Source organism: Podarcis vaucheri (assembly GCF_965113315.1).
Source record: "Podarcis vaucheri genome assembly, chromosome: 3".
Classification (NCBI taxonomy): domain Eukaryota; kingdom Metazoa; phylum Chordata; class Lepidosauria; order Squamata; family Lacertidae; genus Podarcis; species Podarcis vaucheri.
Genome location: NC_138761.1, coordinates 78912448 through 78936758, shown reverse-complemented (window position 1 = coordinate 78936758; position 24311 = coordinate 78912448). Strand labels below are relative to the sequence as shown.

At 40.0% G+C, this 24311-nt stretch overlaps 1 protein-coding gene across 1 annotated transcript in view; it reads left to right on the top strand.

The window, feature by feature from the left end:
* LOC309528992 (uncharacterized protein) overlaps window positions 1-24311 on the top strand; it is a 299370-nt gene that overhangs the window by 249455 nt on the left and 25604 nt on the right. Inside the window, exons 10-11 of the mRNA XM_082216707.1 lie at window positions 20668-20758; window positions 22307-22439. Of these exons, the coding sequence (XP_082072833.1) occupies window positions 20668-20758; window positions 22307-22392 (177 nt within the window). The 3' untranslated portion in view covers window positions 22393-22439. The remainder of the gene's footprint in view (window positions 1-20667; window positions 20759-22306; window positions 22440-24311) is intronic.

Sequence of the window (24311 nt, the reverse complement as noted above, 5' to 3'; positions counted from 1 at the left end):
CCAGGGAAAGGTCAGCAGCCCTGTTTTAGTTATTCCGGCTGCAGGATTTGGTTAAGGTTCTCATTCAAGTTTTCCCTTTGTTGGAGAGCTGGGAATTTCTTTAACTTACTATTTTTTCAACTCCTATACTTTTGAGCTTGGTGAGTATGCAAACTGCATGATGGGAGCCCAACCTCCCCCCCCCCAAATTGCTACCTGCCTTTGACCAGTGGAAAACTCTGTTTCAGGTAAGTACAACTGTACTATCTCAGCATGTGTAGATCTTGGGCTTTGTAGAGGCTGTTATGGGGTATTTAAAACACTGAATATTATTCTTCATTTGGTAATTGGAAGTCATTAATGTGTATGTAATTTCGATAATTTAACTTCAATTGGATGACTCACTTTGTGATTAGTTTGGCTTTTCAGAAGTGTATGTGATTATGACCTGAAAGGGAAATTAATAGCAGGATTATGGTCTTATAGATCATACAATTCATTACATTCTCCCCAATCAATATCTGGCACTGGCTACTACACCTTCAGTGTATATGTTTCATTCATTCAGATGAGTAGATCTATATTTTTGTTACTTTGCTGTTCAGCATATATCACAATGTTGTGAGATTAAAAGTCTAAAGTATAGCATGTCCTATCTCTCTGGTATATACAGATCCATTTTAGAAACTGGACATATTCAATAGCCACCGGTCAAACAGCTATATTTTGCACCTCCATAGCAATAATAATTTCTTAGATGGGAGCGTGGGAAGCTGCCCTTGCGCCATCCAGCTCTTTGTTGTTTAAGAGAAGAATCTTGCTTAGTCTTATCCAGGTATGGTGAGGATTGGACTGTAGTCTTATTGCATGCTAAGCATGTGTTCTACCACTAAGGTGCAGTCTTTTTCCAAGGTATTTCTATGCTTCTAGTTTCATGATGATTTTCAGGGGCTACTGTGTTATAGTAGATAGGCTGTTGGGCCCAAATGTGGCAGAATTAAGTTCACCCCAACTAATTAAACGAAGGCTGCAACTTTATTAGCATTATTTGAATGGGATCTACAGTGCACATTGTCATCTTTGAAGGAATTAGGTGCAGTAGGAATCATCTTGCAGCTTCCTGGTAACCTCAACTTTGCCCTGAACAAGAGACACCAACTTGCAAGGGAGATTTTTTGTGGGGTGGGGAGATGTGCTCATGATGTAACACATGATGTCAGGATGTGGGGAGGAGCCAGAAGGCAAGCCAAACATGGTGGCAGCATGGCTTCAATGGCTGGTGGTTCCTCTCTGGTGCTTAGCTTCCTCCTCCTGCCACTGCCACTGGCCATCCCTTACATGGCAGGAGGAGGAGCCACAAGCCACTGAAGCTGTGCCATGCCATGATAGGCTCCATGAGTGGCCTCCTCTTGTCACTGTCACTGACTGGGAACTGCTTTCCCCTTCCTTCCCTTCCATGGCAGGAGGTGGAAGAGGTGCCGGCCACCGAAGCTGTGCCATGATTGGCCCCATGCTCCATAATTGTCTCTTCCTCTGCCCCCTGATTTTTGAACATTTGAGGGGGGTGCAAAATAACTGGGCCCCTAGGAGTTGGCTCCTGTGCCCTGAACCAAAAGCAATGCACTATCTGACCACATCTTTAAGTATGAATCCCTATGAAAAGAAGGTGCTGTTGGTGCTTGGTTCCTGTGTCTGGAACATGCCCATGGTTAGAGACTGGAAGAGAAAGCCCTGCTATTCCCCCCAGTGAATGCCATTTGCTTTGTGGGGACACGAAATAGACCCTCCTTGGCAGTGGTACCCCAGTTGTAGAAAATGCTTCCTCCAGGTGGAAAAAAAGAGCTGCAACTCTAATGAGCCTGCCCAGATCTATGGTGGATCTGATTAGCTACTCTGATCATTGAGTTTTTTAGATGTTAATGATGTCCAATTCTGTAGACTTTTATTGTGTCTTTTGATATTTTAGGATGCTTTATATTTTATTGTTTCTAGTTTAATTGATTCCATTGCTTATATTGCATTGGTTAACTTCATTGTATGGATTTTGGGAAACCACTTTGTCATCTTTTTTATTTCCGGCTTTTAATGACAAGTGATATCACAAAAACATAAATATTGTGAGAATCCCTCCTAAATCTCTGTTCCCACAAAACCCCTGGATTCTGGGTGTGTGGTCCTGACAAGACTCAAAGGGGTTCCTTCCCCTCCCTGGATTCCAGAGGTCTAAGTCACAAGCTTAGGATCCCAAAAACCTGAGTAGCAAGTCTGAGAGATCCTTTTCATGATAATAGTGCCAAAGGGCACTGATCAGTCACTATGTAATTTACTTTCCTAAACTGCCCCACTTCTGAAAAGAGACAGGCCTTTTCTTTGGGCTTTCTAACCCAGCTCCTCAGGATATAATCCTTAGGTAATGCTGTAGATCTTCTTAGAAAATATAATTGATTGACCTCATTGGACAAATGAATCATGAATCCTGGGACTGAATAACTGTTCTCTATCATACTTAATTTCCTAGGTAGGAAAAGTACCCCCTTTGCTATCCAGAGTTCTTGACTGAACTTCAGAGCTTGTCCTCTTGCCAGTTTGTGATTGAACTCCAAGAAACTGCCCATTTGCTGACTTGCTGTCGTTTAATAGAAGCAGTTGCATAGTCCTTGGCCTTCGCCAATGTTAATATGAGAGCTACATGTTATACACCTAGCGATGGATAAATCTGACAATTTTGGTTTCCTCACTTTTTCATTTTTCATTCATCTTCTATTCAGTTGTCTGCATTTCTACAGCAATTTGCATTTCAAAAAAATCCTAATGAAAATTCATCTGTATTTTTAGTGCATTTAGTTCAATTTCTCCTAATAAACATGTTTTTATACGCTTTTCTGTACAAATATACACATTTTTAACCCATTTTCCTTGATATAATGCATCCGTCTATGTTTTTTAAAAGTAGTATATGCATTTTCTCTTAACATGCATTTTTATAAACACTGGTTGGAGAAGAGCATTGTAAAATTTGACAAAGTGAACATTTTGAAGAATAGCTGCATTTTGGTTTGTTCATTGGTACGAGAAGTTTGAATTGGGTAGTTTCACATCAAAATGCAAATAAAATTGATTTTCTCCCCCATGCCTAGTCCTACCTATCTAAGTGAATTGTGCAAGGTGTCGCATAATTTGTGTCCAGGACTGAGATATGTTGAGAAAAGTTTACTAGAATTGTATAGGTTTTAAAAGCTAGTGAGAGATTATGAAGAGCTCTCAGAAATCACTGAACGAAGCACCTATGCCTGCACAGTTTTTTTCTCCCTGTTTGCTATTCTCTGTCCACATCACCCTACTGCTCATTTGTTCTCAAATTTCATGCCTCTTCTTTCCCAGTATTCTAATCATCCTTTGGCCTTTGCTACCACAATCCAAGCTTTTGATAACCTGGATGTTGGAGGCAGAATAAATTATGCAAAAATAAGCCAAATGCACCTTGCTTTTCCTTGCATGCCTTTTCCTTACATTAATTATATGTTTGTTTTTTCGCAACATTGCCTCTTTAGTTTTTGGAAGAGAAGAAGCTACACAATCCCTACTTACTGCATTCAAAGTCTTTGGCTTTGGGGGTGGGTGGGGGTGTTACCAGGCAGGTGTTTCTGAGCTCTGGTATCACTCAATGCTATTGAGAAATGAAGAAGCTGAAAAGTCAGACACCTTGTTTGATTTGCAAGTTTTTAGTGCGTAATGTACAACTACTCTACATTCATTCTTAATTGCTTTAATCCTTACATCAACCCTATGAAGTGTGTGTTTATGCATGGGAAATTTTTGGCAGCTTTAAGACTAACAAATTTATTATGGCTTAAGGCAGGGCAGCCCAACTTTTCATACTAAATGGGCCATAATACTACTTCAACATGCAATCCACAGGCTGCATGATGCCATGTCAAGTGTGAACAGGGGCTTTGGAGGGAAGCACAAGGTTCTGGCAGGGTCCTAGAGCTTCCCAGCTCCATCCCAAAGTTGGAAAATGGCTAACTAGGCTTTGGGAAGGAGGTAAGGGAACCCTCATCCTATCTTCCCAAAGCCCAGCGCCTAGCTTATCTGGCTTTTGTGAAGGCAACACAAGGGCTGGAAGCTTCAAATGTTGCTGAAGGCCACCAAATAAGGTCTTGAGGGCCACTAGGAGCCCTTGGGCCACATGTTGGACCACCCTGGGTAGGTTTTGCGGACTACATTCCATTTCATCAGATGCACTGTTTTCCTAGGTACATGATGGAATGGGGATATTGTGAAAAATATGTTTCTGAAATGAATTGCAGAAAAGTACAGAAAGTGTATACATACATACATACATACATGTATGGAAGGGACCACAGCTTAGTGTTAAAGTGTAATCTAGCACAAGGTCCCAGGTTAAGTCCTTTGCATCTGCAGTTAAAAAGAATCTGATAGTTGGTGATAGTTGGTTGAGGTTTTGGAGAACTGCCTGTCAGAATGGGAAGTACTGGAGTAGGAGGATAAAATATCTGTTGTACAGAACATAACTACTCAGACCCATGTAGCTCAGTATTGTCTACAATGACTGGCAATGATTCTCCAGGACAAGGGACAGTCCCAGAGTTACTAAGCAAAACAGAAACTCTGCCTCTGACTTATGCCCTTCCTCTTATTATTGATTCTCAAGAACCTCCTGCAGGTTTGAACAATAAAGAATGGTGGTTCCTAAGAAACATCATCATAATCATTAAAGATCAGTACTTAGTATTATTTAGAAATTGGTTAGGCAGGCTCCAATGAACTACAGGAGTAGTGATAATGCTGTTGTGCTTTGTGGCAGACAATAGTTTAATGTCGGTACATATGCAAGATTAAGGGACGCGGGTGGCGCTGTGGGTTAAAGCCTCAGCGCCTAGGGCTTGCCGATCGAAAGGTCGGCGGTTCGAATCCCCGCGGCGGGGTGCGCTCCCGCTGCTCGGTCCCAGCGCCTGCCAACCTAGCAGTTCGAAAGCACCCCCGGGTGCAAGTAGATAAATAGGGACCGCTTACCAGCGGGAAGGTAAACGGCGTTCCGTGTGCGGCTCTGGCTCGCCAGAGCAGCGTTGTCACGCTGGCCACGTGACCCGGAAGTGTCTTCGGACAGCGCTGGCCCCCGGCCAATAGATGTGAGATGGGCGCACAAACCCCAGAGTCTGTCAAGACTGGCCCGTTCAGGCAGGGGTACCTTTACCTTTACCTTTATGCAAGATTACATGTGTCACCCAAGTTGTGGAACAAGTAGATTTTGACCACCAAGCACTTCTAATCTACATGACCTTTTCATCATCATCATCATCATCATCATCATCATCATCCACAGGTATATCAGGACAAAAGTCTATAGATGTCATTGCAATTCAGTATAAGTTCAAAAGTATATAAGTTTCATATACTAGTCATTGCAATTCAGCATTATTGGAAAATAATGGTCACACAACTATATGAGGCTTATAGAAGTTCTAAACTGCATGCTTCCTTTCACTTTTAGGTGCCGGCTCTTGTTCTTTGAAATTTACTTTAACCTCAGAGTTGCCAACTTGCTCTGAAATTGATCAGAGAGGCTGCAGCACCTGCCTTCATTTGACCTGACTTGTAAAGTTAAACTCAAAGAGCTGTGCTATAGGGAGGAGGTGCTGTGTTATCCCTGTGTCTCTGAAGCTGCTAGTATGTGGATTTCACTAATCCTCACTTCAGACATCAAAGGTCAAGGGTATTCGTGACTCCCTTTGGTCCTAATTTAATTTTGTAAGACTTCAATCTGAAACATTCTTACTTGTGAGCAAGTTCCATTGAGGCCAGCGAAAATAATGTCAGAGAAGGTAAGTTAATTACTCCAAGAGCCATATTTATATTTTTATTACCTACGGAGAGGGAGAATTTGGGGAGTGGAGTTGCTGTTGTTTTTGGTCTCCATTTAGATCTGAACGATTCAATAAAACAGAAGTGAATGGCTTTCTTTGGTTTGAATTTACTCAGCCTTCTCTCTATATACTGTGTAGTACTCCCTGCAGTCTCCTTAAAGATTGTTCATGGTAACAACCAAAAACTTTGTTCTTGGTAACCACGAGTCTCAAGAGGATCTAGGCAATCTGAAGAACAATAATGAAAGAATGGCTCTTACATGTTTGTGTGCAGTTACTCAATTTGTCCTTTTCCTTCTATCTCTCTTCTCTACAACATGCCTATCTTTCCCAAAGGAACACCTCTCTTAGGACTTTCCGTAACGTTTCTCCTCCATTATTCTTTCATGCAACAACACATGTAGATGAATACACATGTAAAAACATATGCTAGGATGAAAAATTAACCTGGATTTTCCAGGAAAGAAACAACAGCTGTGTGCGAGAGCCAGTGATATTCTAGAATCCCTCTTACAGATCTTCCCAACACAATCCAAGAATGAAAATTTCATTATCTGTTAACTCCCCACCCCAGTTGAAGTGATTGGTGTGGAAAGAAAACATTTAAGGTGAAATCCTACGTAAATTTAGGATTAAGAGCTGTTGACCTTTATTGTACTTTCAATAGTTTATGATTGTGTTATTATAATTTTTAAGTATTGTTTTCATCCTGGATCACTAGTTTATAGTGGAAAGGTGGACATAAATGGAATAATGTTATGGAAGCTACTTCCAAGTAAACATGCACATGATTTGCTGCATGGGTTATTATTCAGCCAGTGTAAAGCACGGTTGTATTGTGTGTCAAGCATATGAAATTAATGGGACATAAGCACACACACACACAAAAATTAAACATATCACTTGGAAATAAGTCTTCCTGAGTTCAAGGAGAGCTGCTGCCAGATGGGGTTTCCAGATGGGGGCTTCCAAATGGTCCATTCAAATATCACAAAAGGGTCATTGGCAACAGTTTTTAATATTTTTTTTTAAAAAATAACAACTATTGAACTTTTTCAGAAAGGGTGAATCTGGATTGTTAATTTGGGGATCCAATCAATGCTAGTGCACACCCAGTCAAATCATGGTCATGCACCAGCGCCGAGTCCTTTAATCAAGGTTTAATCAAGGTTCAAATTTCCTCATTAGCAGCCCAGTGAGACAGGAACTAAAATATGACCAGTGATATAACAACAGACTCAAGATTGTAACAAAAATAAATCTGTCTCTCTTTCTCTCTCTTTTTTGCTGCACAATGCTTCATTTTAGGCATATAGAAGAAAATGATATTATGTAATCTGCAGAAAATAAAGCAACTTAAAGTGATGTAGTAAATAACAAGGACATAAGCTGATCATTGCAATTGCAATGGTTTAATAAAGGAATAAACTAATAATTGCATCAGCAAAGACAATAACAGTAAACAGAATTGTTAACGTTATTCCCAAATACTAAGATGCTAGAAAACGTAGAGCTAGGAGGCACATTCAAACAGTGGTGATGCAAACTTTTTGTTTCATAAATACATATTAATGACGTACACATAGATAATACGTATGTTTCAGAGGACTTTTTCTTCTCATACAAAATGATTGGTGTTTTATGCCTTATTAGCTTATTTGGGATATTAACAGAAAGGAGATAAAGAGAGAACAGGACAAAAAGGGGGCAGGGAAAGTTGCTCAGTACATGGGACAAATTACCGAAGATATATATAATAATCTAGCAAAAACTAAGTGCATTTAAGGCGAGTGGTTGATTTCAGTGGGAAAGTTAATAATAGTATTATTATTATTATTAGTAGTAGTAGTAGTAGTAATATAATATTTATTTATACCCTGCTCTCCCAAGCCAGGACTGGGCTCAGGGCAGTTAACATCAAAGTATGAGACATTAAAAACATAAATCAAACAATCAATTAAAATACAGCTTAAAATCAAATTTGCATAAATCCCTTGCATTGAAATTGATGCTTATATGTGCTTGGGTTTTATCCTTTACTGGAAATATGTATGTGTGTATGCATTTTGTTTCCCTTGTAGGGGTTCAAGAGATGGAAATGACATTTCCCATAGAAAAACAGCAAAAGAAGAAATTGTAAAAATGCTTTCCATCCTGCCTTCCCTCCCTCCCTGCACCCACCCCTAACACACTGTGGTCTTCTTCCAATTGCAGTACAGTAAAAAGACTCCCCCACCCAAATAACCACAGGAATGCATATAATGTATAGAGGTATACTCTCAAATAATGCCACATTGTATTCAAACATTTTCGTAATTACTGTTTTAAAAAGTAAATTATTGAGAAGCATTCAAAGCTATGTCTTAGTTCTGAGAATCTTCCCTACACTTTTTCCACTTGGCTCCCAGATGGTGTCAGAAATGAATGTATAGTTTGCAGCTTCATAAATTAGTTACACTGAACAATTTCCACCCCTGCAACTTGTGCTGTGAGGAATGCAGTGACAGATAGATTCTGTGCTCTGTTTGCCTATGAGATGATTTCCTTGAAGTCTCATAATGAGTTGTTTTTGGCAGGATTAATGAGTATTATAATGGTAAATGGATGTTTGCAGCTCAGTTGTGTTCCATCACATAGTAACATGAGGTTTCTGGTCCCTTGGAGGCCATAATTGGTGGCATTAATGCAGTTTTTAATTACACTTCTTGAAAAAATGAATTGGAACCAAAACAAAAGCTAAGTGATCATCTCTCTCTGTAGTGCCATGTGGTGTAAACAGAGTTACCATCACTGTCCCTGATATCTGTCTTTTGAATTAGGCTAACTAGAGAAGAAATTAAACCTTTTAAAGGTAACCTGATTTTTGTTTTTTTTAAAAGAATTTTAGGATCATTTTTAACAATGTTTCTTTTCCTTTTTAGTCACTAAGGAATTTTCTTATATTGAGAAGGCACAATTAGACAACTATGCTTCAAAATGCTTCATGAATAGGGTGCTCTAGAATATTGTTCACTCTGCATTTATAAGTGAACTGATCTAATATTTACCTGCACTTACCTGACTAATATTTGGATCAGAGCACAATTATCTTTTAAACTCTGTATTTCTCTGAATTTTGAAGTGCAGGTGTAGGCTCAAAAATGTGTAGAAAAAATGGGTATTTTGATGAAAAATGTGAGCAAAAAATCACATTTAAGGGGGAAATGTCTACAGTTTAAATACCAATTATTATGAAGCTTTTTTAAAAAATAAAAGAAACAGGATGGTAAGGACTTGTGAAAGAACACAGATGAAACTGATGTAGACAGGCAATAGTATTTGTAGGGTTGCGGGTGGCGCTGTGGTCTAAACCACTGAGCCTCTTGGGCTTGCTGATCAGAAGGTCAGCGGTTCAAACCCCCATGATGGGGTGAGCTTTCGTTTCTCTGTCCCATCTCCTGCCAACCTAGCAGTTTGAAAGCAAGCCAGTGCAAGTAGATAAATAGGTACAACTGTGACGAGAAGGTAAATGGCATTTCTGTGTGCTCTGGCTTCTGTCACAGTGTTCCATTGTGCCAGAAGTGGTTTAGTCATGCTGGCCACATGACCTGGAAACCTGTCTGTGGACAAACGGCGGCTCCTTCAGCCTGAAAGCAAGATGAGTGCTGCAACCCCATAGTCAACTTTGACTGGACTTAACCGTCCAGGGCTCCTTTACCTTTATTTGTAGAACTTTGATTTTCTATGCATAAAGATAAGGCATTCATTAGCAAACAACTTAGTTTAAGGGTGGGCTGCACATTCCCCTGAATGTTTCTTTTAATTGCAGAAAGAGCCAGAAAAAAATAATCTTTTGCCCTTGACCACCCAAACACACAGGTATACAAATGCAAAATCATATGTAAAACATAGCCAATCCTATATAAAATGTTCAAAGGGTCATTTTTGCCAACTAGCCTTTCAGTCAGCAGCACAGCCAAGCCACAGAGTGGCAATACACCCACATTGAACAGAGCCACAATCAGGATCCCTTGCCCACATCCCCAACTCAGCAGTCACAAGACTTAACAGAACAAATCTGCTAGCAAGAAGATGCACTGCTCTTGGTGGCCTAGAAAACCTTGCAGTTCAGGTCTCAGCCTTGGATACATCTTATCACTGCAAAGATGCTACTGTTATCACTAATTCCTGCCGTTCTGAATGGTCACTGTGCTTAATTTGCATACACCTGAGCTTTATTTTCTTAAATACAGATTTTCCTTTTTAGTAATTCTTTGCCATTTAACCTCACTGTTTACATTCCCTGACCCTGTACTCTTATATAGCTGCCAACTGAGAATGACATTTCATGCATCTCATGAAACAGACCAGGGTTTCCCAAACTTGGGTCTCCAGTTCCCACCATCCACGACTAGTGGTCCACTTGGCAAATGTTGATGGGAATTGTAGTCCAAAAACAGCTGGTGCCCCAAGTTTGGGAAACACTGAAGTAGACTATGGTCCGAGAATGTTTATGCCACAATAAATTTGTTAGTCTTTATGAAGTTTTCTTATTTTTGACATGCTAAATGTTCCAGTGCCTGTTGTTATACATTAGCTGTAAGCTTATATTCTACGGACTTGTCCCTTCATTAAATTGCAATATACTTAAAAAGATTGCTATAAGTTCTTACCATCTTCCTAATGTAATTTGAATCTGTTGGTTTGGGTCTTGCCTTGTGGAGCGGCAGAAAACAAGTTTGCTCCATCTTCAGCCCTTCAGATATCTGGCTATCATATCACATCACCTCTCAGTCTTCTCTTCTCCAGGCTACACATATCCAACCCCCTCAACAATTCCTCATAAGGCTTCATTTCTAGACCATTTATAATGTGTCTCCTCCTTTGCACATGTTCCAGCTTGTCAAAATGTCTCTTAAACTAAGGGACCCCGAACTGGATACAGTGCTCCAGGCGGGCTCTGACCAAAACAAAATAGAGCAGTACTATGGTGTTGTTGTTGTTTAGTCGTTTAGTCGTGTCCGACTCTTCGTGACCCCATGGACCAGAGCACGCCAGGCACTTCTGTCCTCCACTGCCTCCCGCAGTTTGATCAAACTCATGCTGGTAGCTTCAAGAACACCATCCAACCATCTCATTCTCTGTCGTCCCCTTCTCCTTGTGCCCTCCATCTTTCCCAACATCAGGGTCTTTTCCAGGGAGTCTTCTCTTCTCATGAGGTGGCCAAAGTATTGGAGCCTCAGCTTCACGATCTGTCCTTCCAGTGAGCGCTCAGGGCTGATTTCCTTCAGAATGGAGAGGTTTGATCTTCTTGCAGTCCATGGGACTCTCAAGAGTCTCCTCCAGCACCATAATTCAAAAGCATCAATTCTTCAGCGATCAGCCTTCTTTATGGTCCAGCTCTCACTTCCATACATCACTACTGGGAAAACCATGGCTTTTACTATATGGACCTTTGTTGGCAAGGTGATGTCTCTGCTTTTTAAGATGTTGTCTAGGTTTGCCATTGCCTTTCTCCCAAGGAGCAGGCGTCTTTTAATTTCGTGACTGCTGTCACCATCTGCACTGATCATGGAGCCCAAGAAAGTAAAATCTCTCACTGCCTCCATTTCTTCCCCATCTATTTGCCAGGAGGTGATGGGCCCAGTGGCCATGATCTTCGTTTTTTTGATGTTGAGCTTCAGACCATATTTTGCGCTCTCCTCTTTCACCCTCATTAAAAGGTTCTTTAATTCCTCTTCACTTTCTGCCATCAAGGTTGTGTCATCTGCATATCTGAGGTTGTTGATATTTCTTCCGGCAATCTTAATTCCGGCTTGGGATTCATCCAGCCCAGCCTTTCGCATGATGAATTCTGCATATAAGTTAAATAAGCAGGGAGACAATATACAGCCTTGCCGTACTCCTTTCCCAATTTGGAACCAGTCAGTTGTTCCATATCCAGTTCTAACTGTAGCTTCTTGTCCCACATAGAGATTTCTCAGGAGACAGATGAGGTGATCAGGCACTCCCATTTCTTTAAGAACTTGCCATAGTTTGCTGTGGTCAACACAGTCAAAGGCTTTTGCATAGTCAATGAAGCAGAAGTAGATGTCTTTCTGGAACTCTCTAGCTTTCTCCATTATCCAGCGCATGTTTGCAATTTGGTCTCTGGTTCCTCTGCCTCTTCTAAATCCAGCTTGCACTTCTGGGAGTTCTCGGTCCACATACTGCTTGAGCCTTCCTTGTAGAATTTTAAGCATAACCTTGCTAGCGTGTGAAATGAGTGCAATTGTGCGGTAGTTGGAGCATTCTTTGGCACTGCCTTTCTTTGGGATTGGGATGTAGACTGATCTTCTCCAATCCTCTGGCCACTGCTGAGTTTTCCAAACTTGCTGGCATATTGAGTGTAGCACCTTAACAGCATCATCTTTTAAAATTTTAAACAGTTCAGCTGGAATACCATCACTTCCACTGGCCTTGTTATTTGCAGTGCTTTCTAAGGCCCATTTGACTTCACTCTCCAGGATGTCTGGCTCAAGGTCAGCAACCACACTACCTGGGGTGTACGAGACATCCATATCTTTCTGGTATAATTCCTCTGTGTATTCTTGCCACCTCCTCTTGATATCTTCTGCTTCAGTTAGGTCTTTACCACTTTTGTCCTTTATTATGGTAATCTTTGTACGAAATGTTCCTTTCATATTTCCGATTTTCTTGAACAGATCTCTGGTTCTTCCCATTCTGTTGCTTTCCTCTATTTCTTTGCATTGCTCGTTTAAGAAGGCCTTCTTGTCTCTCCTTGCTATTCTTTGGAAATCTGCATTCAATTTCCTGTATCTTTCACTATCTCCCTCACATTTTGCTTGCCTTCTCTCCCCCGCTATTTGTAAGGCCTCGTTGGTCATGGTGTAGGCACTTTTCCTTCCCTTGATCTGGACACTATACTTCTGTTGATACAGCTTAGGGTTGCATAAGCTTTTCCGCCCTTTCTTTTCTGCTGCATCACACTTGTGGTCTTCGATGACCCCTAGATCCTTTACACTCGATATTTGTTCATCTGGTTATTCCTACCTAAATATAGACCTTACATTTTTTGCTATTGAAATGCTTTTTTAGTTTTAGCTTTAGCCCTGTTCTCCAATCTGTCAAGGTCATCTTGAATCCTAATTGTACCTTCTGAAGTAACCCTCCCAGTTTGGTGTCATCTGCACATTTGATGAGCATCTCCTCTATTCCTTCATCCTAGCCATTTATAAAGATGTTGAATAAAACCAGACCCAGGACAGAAACCCACAGTACTCCACTTGTCACTTTTTTCTGGGATGGGTTCAGTCAGTCAGTAGAACCATGGGTTTGCTCAATCAACCCGCTACAAATTCACCTAAAAATAACATTATCTAATCACATTTTACCAGCTTCTTCTCAAAAATGTCATGGCTGACTTTGTTCAAACCCTTAACAAATCAAAAAACACTACATCCACAGCATTCCCTTGATCTACCAAACTTGTAAGTCTATCAAAAAAATATTGGTTTCCTCTACCAACTGTGCTACTTCAAACTCCAAGTCATCTGTTCATCCACCTTGTCCTTTTCAGCCAAACCTGAAAATGATATCCTTGGTCAGTCTTTACTTATTATAACTGCTTTCCAATTCTATGTCAAGGTTTATGTTCACCTTCCATCTTCTGATTGCAATTAGTAATGTTGCTATAGCCATCTTCACCCCTCACTAGCTTACAGGTTTTCTCCCACAAAATAATATCACATACTGAACACTGGTCTCCTCTCTTTTCCAAGTGGTTCAAAATCCAGGTTTAGTCTCCTTCACATGAAAGACCATAATATGATGGTCTTTAGTGATGAACTGCACCTCTTTATCTTTGATTTAGTTGTTGCTCATCCTGGAATGGTTTTGAACTCTACCAATCAAAATTATTTTTGTTATCCCCCCTCCCCCGTTTAACATAGGAAGTCTCACTATAAGTCATGTCTCCCACATGTCAGGACTAGTATTCAGAACCACTGTTCTAGAGTGAGTTCTGACAACCCACTTTACAGATTAGACATCCATTTCAGGAGGGAAAATATATAAATCTACTGCTGCATAAAAGTGAAATATTATGGAATGTGAGACCTTAAAATAGTTCAGCTATTTAATTTCTAATCAAAGTTCTCCTGGAAAATAAAGTGTAAGGAAGGATCGGGCGGAGGAGGGGGAAGCACTGTAAAATACATCCCTTTAAAGTATGCTATTAAATAATCATTTCCTTAGCACCTATCACTGCTATCATCTGTGTGCATTGTTTAAAAGAAGTGTAATTCTGCTCTAACTGCAGATAACAGTCAGTGTTACGCATTTGAAGGCTGGTTAATTAAGAAGTTACTGAGCACTTACCAAACAGTTTATCTGGTTTCTGATAGGGCTACTTTACATTTGCCCCTAGTCCTGCCATAAAAGAGATAAAATGCTATTTCCAATGATATATTAGACTAGGATTAATTTCTTATCTCTATATTTTGGTTTAAAGCCATTTGCAGTGTTATATCTATTGTGCATATATCTACAGAAATCCTGGTTTAGCATGTTAGCATTCAAATTGCAACCTAACAGTTGGTTCATCTGTTCACAAAAACTGTGAAAGAAGAAGCCGAAGGGATATTTTGCTGTTTTAGTAAATATATGAATTGGTCTTCCTGAATATACCCATGCTGCCAATCAACAATAAGATGGAGTGAAACATAAGTTTAGTAGTGAAGATGTCCTTTCAAGTGCAGTGCCCTAAAATAGAGCCTCATGACAAATCTGTTAAGTTTGCTTTTGATTATCATAGAATCATAGAGTTGGAATAGACCACAAGGGCCATCGAGTCCAACCCCCTGCCAAGCAGGAAACACCATCAGAGCCCTCCTGACATATGGTTGTCAAGCCTCTGCTTATTTTATCAAATGATCCAAAATTTACTTTATCCAGACATATGAGTTGAACACTGATGGTAGAGAGAAAATACCAGACTTCGTACAATTGAAATACAGTATTACAAGAGTTTTCAACTGCAATAAATATTATTTTATGTATTTATTAGGGCTGCAGGCTTTAATCGGCTTATTAATTGGTGGGGCCAATTTTAGTTGAGCCTTCAGTTGTTTACTTGATGAAGCCATTTTGGCTCTAATGTGTTCTCATAATAGGGAATGAAAAAGAAAGGCTTTCATTCTGGCAATGAACAGTAGCTTTGATTTATTAAATTGCAAGTTATCTTGCTCATCCTTCAGTATCTCAAAAGAGCCCCTATACTGATAATTTTCATAATACGCAGATGCACTTACATGTATTAAATTAATTTAGTCAATTAAAAGGCAGACAGCTACTCAGATAAAAATTATGTGATATGTTGATGGCCTTGATATTTTTGGATAAATATATAGCTTTCAATCCAGCAGACTGGATGTACTTCCACTGGCCATGACACAGCAGAAATATATTTCACAATATGAATGCAATTAATGTCTATACTTCCTTGTTGTGTAAAGAGCAACCATGAGGAAGCCTAAGAAGACTGTGAGGGGGAAAGTTTAACCGTTTCTCTCCTTGCCTCTCTGAAGCTGCTATTTGCAGTTCAAGGAAGCCTCTGTTGGTGCTAAAGGGACTTTCCTTGTGTGAACCAATGTGTGGACCATAGTTCTTGGTTTCCATGCAGAAGGTCACAGGTGAAATTGCTGAACTAACAAAAGTATGTAACTTGTCCCTAAGATAGGTTCCATACGTGAGGACTGGAAAGTGGCCAATGTACAGTAGTGGACTTTGGACTCAAATTTCAGCCATATCCTGTGCGACACTAAAATTCTGGCCCCCCTTGCCTCTTGCACTCAGTTCTACTTCATTGTTGTGGCACCCCCTGTGCCACACAGTGCCAAGTGCAGATGCAGAGGTTGTGCTACCCTAAAACCGCCTCTGCAATGTAACACCATCTTGTTGTTTAAAACATGTATTCAGGGGTATCTGAGAAATTTGCAATCCTGTTAGCTTAACATCTGTTCCAGGTAAACTTCTAGAAAACATCATTAAATATTGAATTAGCAAGCATCTAGATAACAAGTCTTGCTGAAGCTGAACCAGCATGGCCTCTGCAGTGTTATGTCCCGTGACACTAGCCTTTTAGAAAACTTTAAGAATGCCAGCAGATACCTATAGTATAAAGATGCTCTGGTTGATGCTATGTTTTGGAACCTCTACACACATGGAGCTTTCTGCAGGTGTACCAGGGACTTACACCTATGGAGTTAAGTGCCATCTGGGTAGCAGATCTCCTTCTTTGCTAGTAGAGCAGCACTTATAGCACATCCAATAGTCCTTCAGCCAGTATATTGGACCCTCAAATATACTGGGTATAATCTCAAATCTCAAGCATGATATAAGCCCATTGGGAAAGTGGTACATACTGTTTTGTATTACGCTTTGTTTAGCGAAAGAATGCTACTACTCCCTGGACCTAGATATTATCTGTCCCCAAGGCTTCCAATTGCTGACCTGGACGTGGTAGGCAGAGCACCGTATCAAAATGCTGTAGCAATGGTCGAGGGATCCTTGCTGAACATGTCCCTGGTGCAATGTAAGTAAAGATACAGATTTTCCTTTTGGGTCAGATTTATCAGCACTGTACTAAGACAAATATAAACCCAGTCTGACAGCACCTGGTGTTTGTATCTCAAGAGGAACCTCAAAATTACATCCCTCTTACAGTCAGCTTCCTCCCCCATTCCCCACACGCTTGCACATTGAGGTAGAAGTCAAAAGAAAGAAAATGGTTCACTTTCCGGAATATTCTGCCCAAAGCAACAACTTCATCTCAGTACATGGCAAGGGTGGTTCTATAGGCCGATATTATCTATTTTCACATCTGTATGAAATAATTTCTTATTTGTTAAGGAAAGTCACAGGTACTCCCATGTGCCCTTGGGGAAAGGTTGTAACATTTAACTCTCTAAATTTCTCCCTGCGATTATATGATTCACAGTACAGTACTTGGGTTCCTGATGATGTAATCCCGTGGATTTAATAAAAAATGAACAATGGTAATTCAGAAATGCCTGATTTACAGCTTACCGTGTGTTAACCTAGGTATTAAAAAAAACCAAAGCAAATATTTACTATACTGAAGTAATGCAAAATATATGTTGTGGTAAGTGGCCACAGTCTGAGGAGGTTTGTGCTGTAAGAAACACAAGGTTTGGATAAAAGCACAAGGTGACCACCAAAATCCCAATTCATCCAGAAACAGGTTTAATTTTGAATGTCTTAAAAATGTTGTTTTTCTCTTCTAGTCGTAGATGATAGTTTGCAAGCCCTCATAAATCAGATAGGGAACGGACTACTGAGTGAGGAGAGGCTCACGCACATAAATATACCTCATGGGGCCTTTGCTTGCTTACTATAAAATAAAAATAAAAATGAACATCCTAAAGTTAAACAAGTCAGTGAAGTGCAAGAACAAAATATATGCTCCTCTGAATTGTGGATAGACATAATCTGCAGGGGGAAATGTACATTTACTAGGGGGAAATACATGAATGAATGCATTTTTGAAAAGAGGGCAAGGAAAGAGTATTGAAATGGGAATATACAAGGGCATTATTTTCTTTAAGCATAATGTAGCATCAGGATTTTCACAAAAAGCCTTCACTTTAATTACCAATACTCTAGTGTGTCTCTTCAGACACAGCTTTGCTCTCTGCATAATGGAATCAAACATTCTACACATTTTTTTTCCAGTGGTCTGATTCTATTGTGTATATTCAAGTAAAAACCAACAGTGCATTTTTTTAAATCAGCGAGTCTGTGTGGTCTTTCCTCTGTCTCCAGGAAATAAATCTCCCTATAACTTCAGTAGAGCAGAGGGTGGTTGACTACTGCTGCCCATTAGCATCAGGGCTTGCTTATTTTACACAGTGCCATTTTATGCATTTTACTCTTATTTAAAGTGTATGCTACCAGTGATATTATGTTCAGCCATATACAAGTATCCCAGATATAACATATTTCATTCTATCACTCTTGATTTAGTTGTATGCACCCCTTGAAAATGTCTGCTTAAGTGACAGTAATGATGGCACCAGGTAATATGGAAGGGACATTTTGTTGTGATGATCTCCTTTTATAGTTTTTATGAATATATTGAAATAAAAATAAGACCACCACCATCCCTTCTGTAAATTTTGTTTCTGCTATGTTGTCCTTTTCACTGAACAAACATATTTAGGATGCCACTCAGTGGCTCTGATTGAATATTTGTTTTAAACAAATACCACTATTACCCAACTAGCTGGAAAATCCACGAGTTAGGTTTTGATAGCAGAAGCATTTCCCCACAATTTATGTGTGCATGCAAATCTATGGTGCTTTGGATATAGGCTAAAGTATTTGCTTTATATGTATTATTTTGTCTGAATACACGAAAGCTGGTTTGATTTGTATGTTTCCCCCTTATAGAATTGTTCCAAGGCTCTGTCAGAGATCACGCAGAGTAATTTTTCCCATCAATCTTTGCTGTGCAGCCATGCACGAATGCAGTAGGAAAAAGGGGGCAGAAATCAAATCACTTAATTGCAGCATTTTTCATCTACATCTTTTGTTTTATGGTGGTAAAGGCCCCGAAGTAGCCTACCATGATTCATGGCTGTCACCGCTGCCGTTAGCAGTTCAATCTTTCATTCCAGGCATTTTGGTAGTGAAAGTACCTACACAATTACTTTGATGAATATGACTTGTTTGTTTTTTCTCCATTTTTAGCAGAGAGGGGGATCTGCTTAATACAGACATTTAAATAAAATACTATTCATGGCTACCCTATCTGTACAGAATCCTGTGCACCCAGAGATGCTGTTATATGTTATGAATTTAAGTTCATTGAGCCTAATGTGTCTGAGCTCTTATTCTTGCACTTATACAATAGCAAGATCTGGAAATAACCCTCTTAGAAAGAAAAACAACAACAACAACAACTCACCTTTCAAATCTCTGAGGCTGTGACGATTTTCTTCTTTCCTTCAATATATTTTTCATTGCTTCTCCCTCCACCCCCTGGAATATTCCCAAACATGATATGAGGAAAACATCAGAGAAGTCTGCATATGTATGTCTGATCAGGAAGTTAGCATGAATGTGTGTGTGTGTGTGTGTGTGTGTGTGTGTGTGTGCAAACATTTTCAGAAATTGCTAAAGATAGTTTTATTTTAGGAGAAATGCTAGTAAGTTCAGCCAGAGTTCTGAGACCAAAATGAGTAAGGTTTTTGAAAACCTCTTATTCTGTCTACTGTGTTAGCATGAAATACGTCCTCTTTAAGGAAAGCATGTGATTTCATTTCTTCATTAGTATACTTTGTGGTCAATTGGTAGTATGATATACAGTTTAGCAGTGCACAAAGTGATACGAAGGGAAAAAGTCATGTGCAAAGCATTTTTAAGTATTTTTACTTAGAAGTAAGCCCTGTGAGTTCAATGGGCTTTACTCACCAGTAAGGTTAAAAAAAAGGTAAAGGACCCCTGGATGGTCAAGTCCAGTCAAAGGTGACTATGGGGTGTGGTGCTCATCTTGCTTTCAGGCCAAGGGAGCCGGCTTTTGCTCACTGATAGTGTATTTCGCACTACAGACTAATTTTGCAATCCTGCATACAATTACCAGGATGCAGTTACTATTGAACTCAGTGGGACATACCTCTGAGTAAACATTCATAGGAGTATGCCGTAGGACTGCAGCCCTATCCTCACTTACCTCAGAGTAAATGGGACATTTCTGCATGAACATGCATTCGATTGTTCCGCATGGCAGTAACCCACTCTGTTACATCTGTATTCCGACGGGAATATTTTACCATGGCCTGATGGAAAAGTGAATGCTTTATCTCAGGGGTGGGAACTGGTGGTCCTCCAGACGTTGTTTGATTGCCAACTCCCAGCCAGCCTGGTCAATGGTCATGTGAGATGGTAGCTGCAGTCACACACCATCTGGAAGGCCACAGGTCTTCCACCCCTGCCTTTAAGTGTTCAGCAAAATTCTGCAATCTAAAAATTAGAGACGTGATTCAGCTCACTCTGAGCAAAGGAACAGGAAAAGTATTCATTGAGCCCTATGCTGAGGTACATAAATTAGGGGCTCAATTTCTACCACAAAAGGTATAATGTGTTAGTTGTTTGTGGTAGTCCCTTTCCATCCCTGGCAATTGTTGACATAGCTCAGTCTCAGGTGCAATAAATCTATATACAGCTGAGTCCAGAATACCCATGGGCAGAATGTTGCCTATGAAATTTCCTCACTGGAATAATGGATGGAGGTGACTGAACCAGGTTCCCATTCACCCCCACTTCCAGCTACTCTGGAAGTTCAGGAATGGTTTGGAAGTGGCCCCCTTCTTCTAGCAGTTCCTTATGTGAATTGAATGAGCCTTGCTGTCTATAGAAGGGCAAGTCTGGGCCCAACTCTAGGTCTACATCTGGAGCAAATACAGGTCTTTGGCAGGGGCTCCTAGCTGTTCAATGGAAGGAACCAATCCATGCACAAGTAGTCAAATTACTCTAAAGTAAGGATTGGCAAATCTGTTAATTTTGGTTTCTTTCAGTTTCTCATTTTCCTAATCTTAAACCCAGTTCCCCATGTTACCACAACAGTTTGTGAAATTTTTTTTGGGGGGAGTCCTCGTGAAAATTCATATTTCCTGTGAAATTTTCCTAATATACATGTGGTGTATGGAATTTTGTCTAATATTAACATTTTTGCAAAGTGGCTTACCCCAATGCAATGACTTTTTGTATGCCATTTTCATGAATATGCATTTTTATGCAGGTTATTTGTCTGAAGAACTACACTGAAAAATTCAGAGAAGTGCACTTTTCAAAAGATGGTCGTGTTTTGGTTTGCATGTTGTTTGAGAAAGGTAGGTTCACTTTAATTGAATCTCTCCTCCATCTCTAGTATCACCTTAGCATTATGGAGCTGTTTTCTTTGCTTCTTCCAGCACTACTAAGCCATTAAAATGGAGGGATCCACATGATGCAGGAGTCATTGAGCAACTTGGGCCAGTCTCTCTTATTCAAACTAACCTACATTACAGGATTTTATTGAGGACAAATTGGGGGTGGGGGCTGTATGCCACCTAGAGCGCCTTAGAAGGAAGGTGGGATTTAAATATGATAAAAAAAATATATGAAGCATTCTCCATAGTGCATGCAAGGAGTTGTGAGTGGGTGACCAATGGCTTACTCAAGTTCCCTTAAGTTAGGTCTGGAAAGTTCACAGCACATAACCTGGGTTCTCTTCCTCTCCACAGTTATATTGTGTATTTTTATGTAAATAAGAGCAATGATATGACATTCTGTTTACATAGTAGGTGGTATGTTACTTTAACATTTGAGAAGGGAGATTTGATAATTTTATAGCAAGTTTCTTTCCCACAACTTTACTGCCTGCTTAATGCTAGAGAGTCTGCTTGCTACTGTTTTGCCTCATCATCAGTATGTGATATGGAATAATGATGGAGGTTTTCCGGTGTTGATGAAAAGCTTAAGCAACAAGGATTGGCGGGGGGAGGGATTGGGAGAGGGAACGGGAAATGGCAGCAAATCTGATTGAATGTGAACATTTCAGGTTTAAAAATATGTGCTACCTACGAAAACGAGCTATCGACTAACTCTGAAAGAAATGTTATATGGGCTTAATGTTCATCTTCATTCCCACTATAATGAGAAGAATTAGACTGGCCTCCATATGTGGAATATTTATTTTAGCAATACAAGAAAACGTATTTCCCTAATTTTTTTTTTTCTGTATGCACAGGGCCTTAAATTTTACAGATGTGATTAATGCTTTAATTTGCTGTTCTAGCTGGCTACAAGTTTACCATACAATATAAATTACTTACAGAGAAATTTGCTTATATGGAAGCCTAATTCATATGCTCTTTAACCACCATGTGTGGTAACAGTGGAACAACTGAGCACTTGGGCAATTGGTTTGAAAAATAAGAAAACATTTGAGGCATTTTTTCAGCAGTCAAAACTGCAGCATTTCTGCAGCCAACATATGCTGTGTAATTAGTGTTTGTTTTAACAGGGATCAGTGAATGGGATATCAGTCCTAAGCTGTGGAGCGAAATCAGAGATAAATGATTTCAATTGGTGGGTGTTTTCTTTATTAATTTATATTGCCAGTATACAGTGCTTGGTTATAGATCTCATTTACATAATGAATTAAGGTCAGTTAAAGGATTTCAGACACAATGGTTACAGGAATTTATACATAACAGCTATCAAATGTAATGGATTACTGTTGGTTTTTTTACAAAGGGTGACTGGGTGTGTCAGACATTACCCCATTTATAAAATCAATGTGTATTCTGTCACTGTTTAAACTGGAGACAGAATTCTGTGTAAGCATTCAAAGATCTGAAATGCTAACATTCCATTTTTAACTCTGTTTTTTTCAGTTCTTCTCTGCAATGAGCAATCTAATAGATTGCAGTTGTCCTATTCAAGAATACAGGTGATGGTGGCCCTGATGCAGTTTCCCTAATCTTGAAACACACACGGGAGAACAAACAGGTTTTGCTTGAAATAGAGGTAAGAGAACTGCCATTAAATAATGTCTTTCTTGGACTTCCGGGTTAGCGCCATCGCCGAATGGCGGACTCCCTCCGAGCTCCGGAGGGAGTCGGCTCGGCAGGGGTTGGGTCCTACCGCGCCGGCGACGCGGGGACCCTCAAAAACCACGGGAACGGATCCCGTGGACATGGTGACTCGGCTGGCACCGCTATCGCCCTCCCGGCTTGTGAAGGAGCCTTTTTAAAGGCTACGGATCGGGCGCCGGGGAGTGGCGTGGTGCTTTGAGTCCTCCGCTTCCCCTGCCGGGCGCAGCCGCATGCCATCCGGCGGAGAGCGCTGGCTTCTTCCAAAGAAAATTCGGACATTTAACAACAACCCGTGAGTAATTGGGTAACCGGGCATAAAAGGAGGAAAAAAGAAATTTTTTTCCGGATTTGGCACGAGCGGGAGGGGATCCAAAAAGGAAGTCAGTCCCCTCCCTGATTGTAAACATGCTAAAACAAGGACTGAGAAACCAAGATCGATTCAGAAGTTTATTGATGACAAAAATTATTAACTCCACGATGTGAACTATAAGAACTGTGCTGGAGGAGAAGAGTCGAGGGTGAGAGGAAAAAGACAACCCCCCCCCTGGGAACCGGGGCGATTCGGAGAGCCTGGCGAAGAGAGATGGAGAATTTGACAGCTGCCAAAGGAGCTGTCAAAGCTGGAAAATATAAAGAGGACTTTGCTACAAGTTTTTCTTTGCTGGTTAATTTTGCTACAATTTGACATAAATATGGATATAAACTGTCGGGGAAAAAGAAACAACAAATTGACTTTTGGATTAGAGGATACAAAGTTATTGCAATCCCCCTAGAGGGGTTTCGGCACATTACAAGTGTCGTATGTGGAAAACTACTCTGGGATGTGCATAGGTCTTATCTCTTGGGAAAGCTGCAGAACTGAAATATTATTTTGTCTACAGAGGTGATCATAATACAATAGAATCTTCTATTGAAGCAAGAAAGGAACTGGACGTAAGTCTTTGTCCCTGAATAACAAACCTCTGTAGAGTCACTAAGTTTTGAAACAAGAATGTTTTGACAGCTGAACAAGACAGAAACCGGAGAAAACAAGAAGCAAAAGAGTAAATGACTAAATACGACACGGAAAGAACAACGGGAGGAGCAACAAAAGATTAAGGAAAATTAAAGGCCTCTATTAGACTGGATTTATGAAGTTAAATATTATTAAAACAACCAAATCTGAAGAAACCGGCAAGATGGACTGAGAAAATTCGGCTGTGGACTTAAGATCTCCAGGCCGACAACATACAGACAAATGGACATGGGGAATCAAAACCGGGGAAGGGAGGGGGAACCTTAGAATCCAAAGGCTTTGTAACCAATTTTTTGAACTTTTCTATATATTCTATCTTATATTCTTTATAACTTTGATCTTATATGTTTTCGTTTTTTTTTTTCTTTTTTAGAAAGGGGGAACTCGTGGAAGGAATGAGAGCTGATCTTGGGGGAAAATTTTGTTTTATTATAAGACGAGGAGTGATGTTAAGATTGTGTAAATTTAAATTGGTTTATGAGTAAAATATATTAGGCTTAAATTTGGGGATGAGAACTTGTGGAACCAACTTAGGGAAAGGGGAATACAGTCGGGACGGGAAGGAGGAAGTCCCAGAAAGAAGGTTATGAAAAGAAGGGTCTAAGCTAGTCTCTCTTTTTCTTTCTTTTCTTTATCCTTTTTATCTTTTCTATTCTGTTATTATTGGAAACTTTAATAAATATGATTATAAAAAAATAAATAAATAATGTCTTTCTTTGTTATCTTCCACTTAAATATATACAAGTCAGATGGGCACCTAGAATGTTCAGAAATAGTGATAACTTCCAG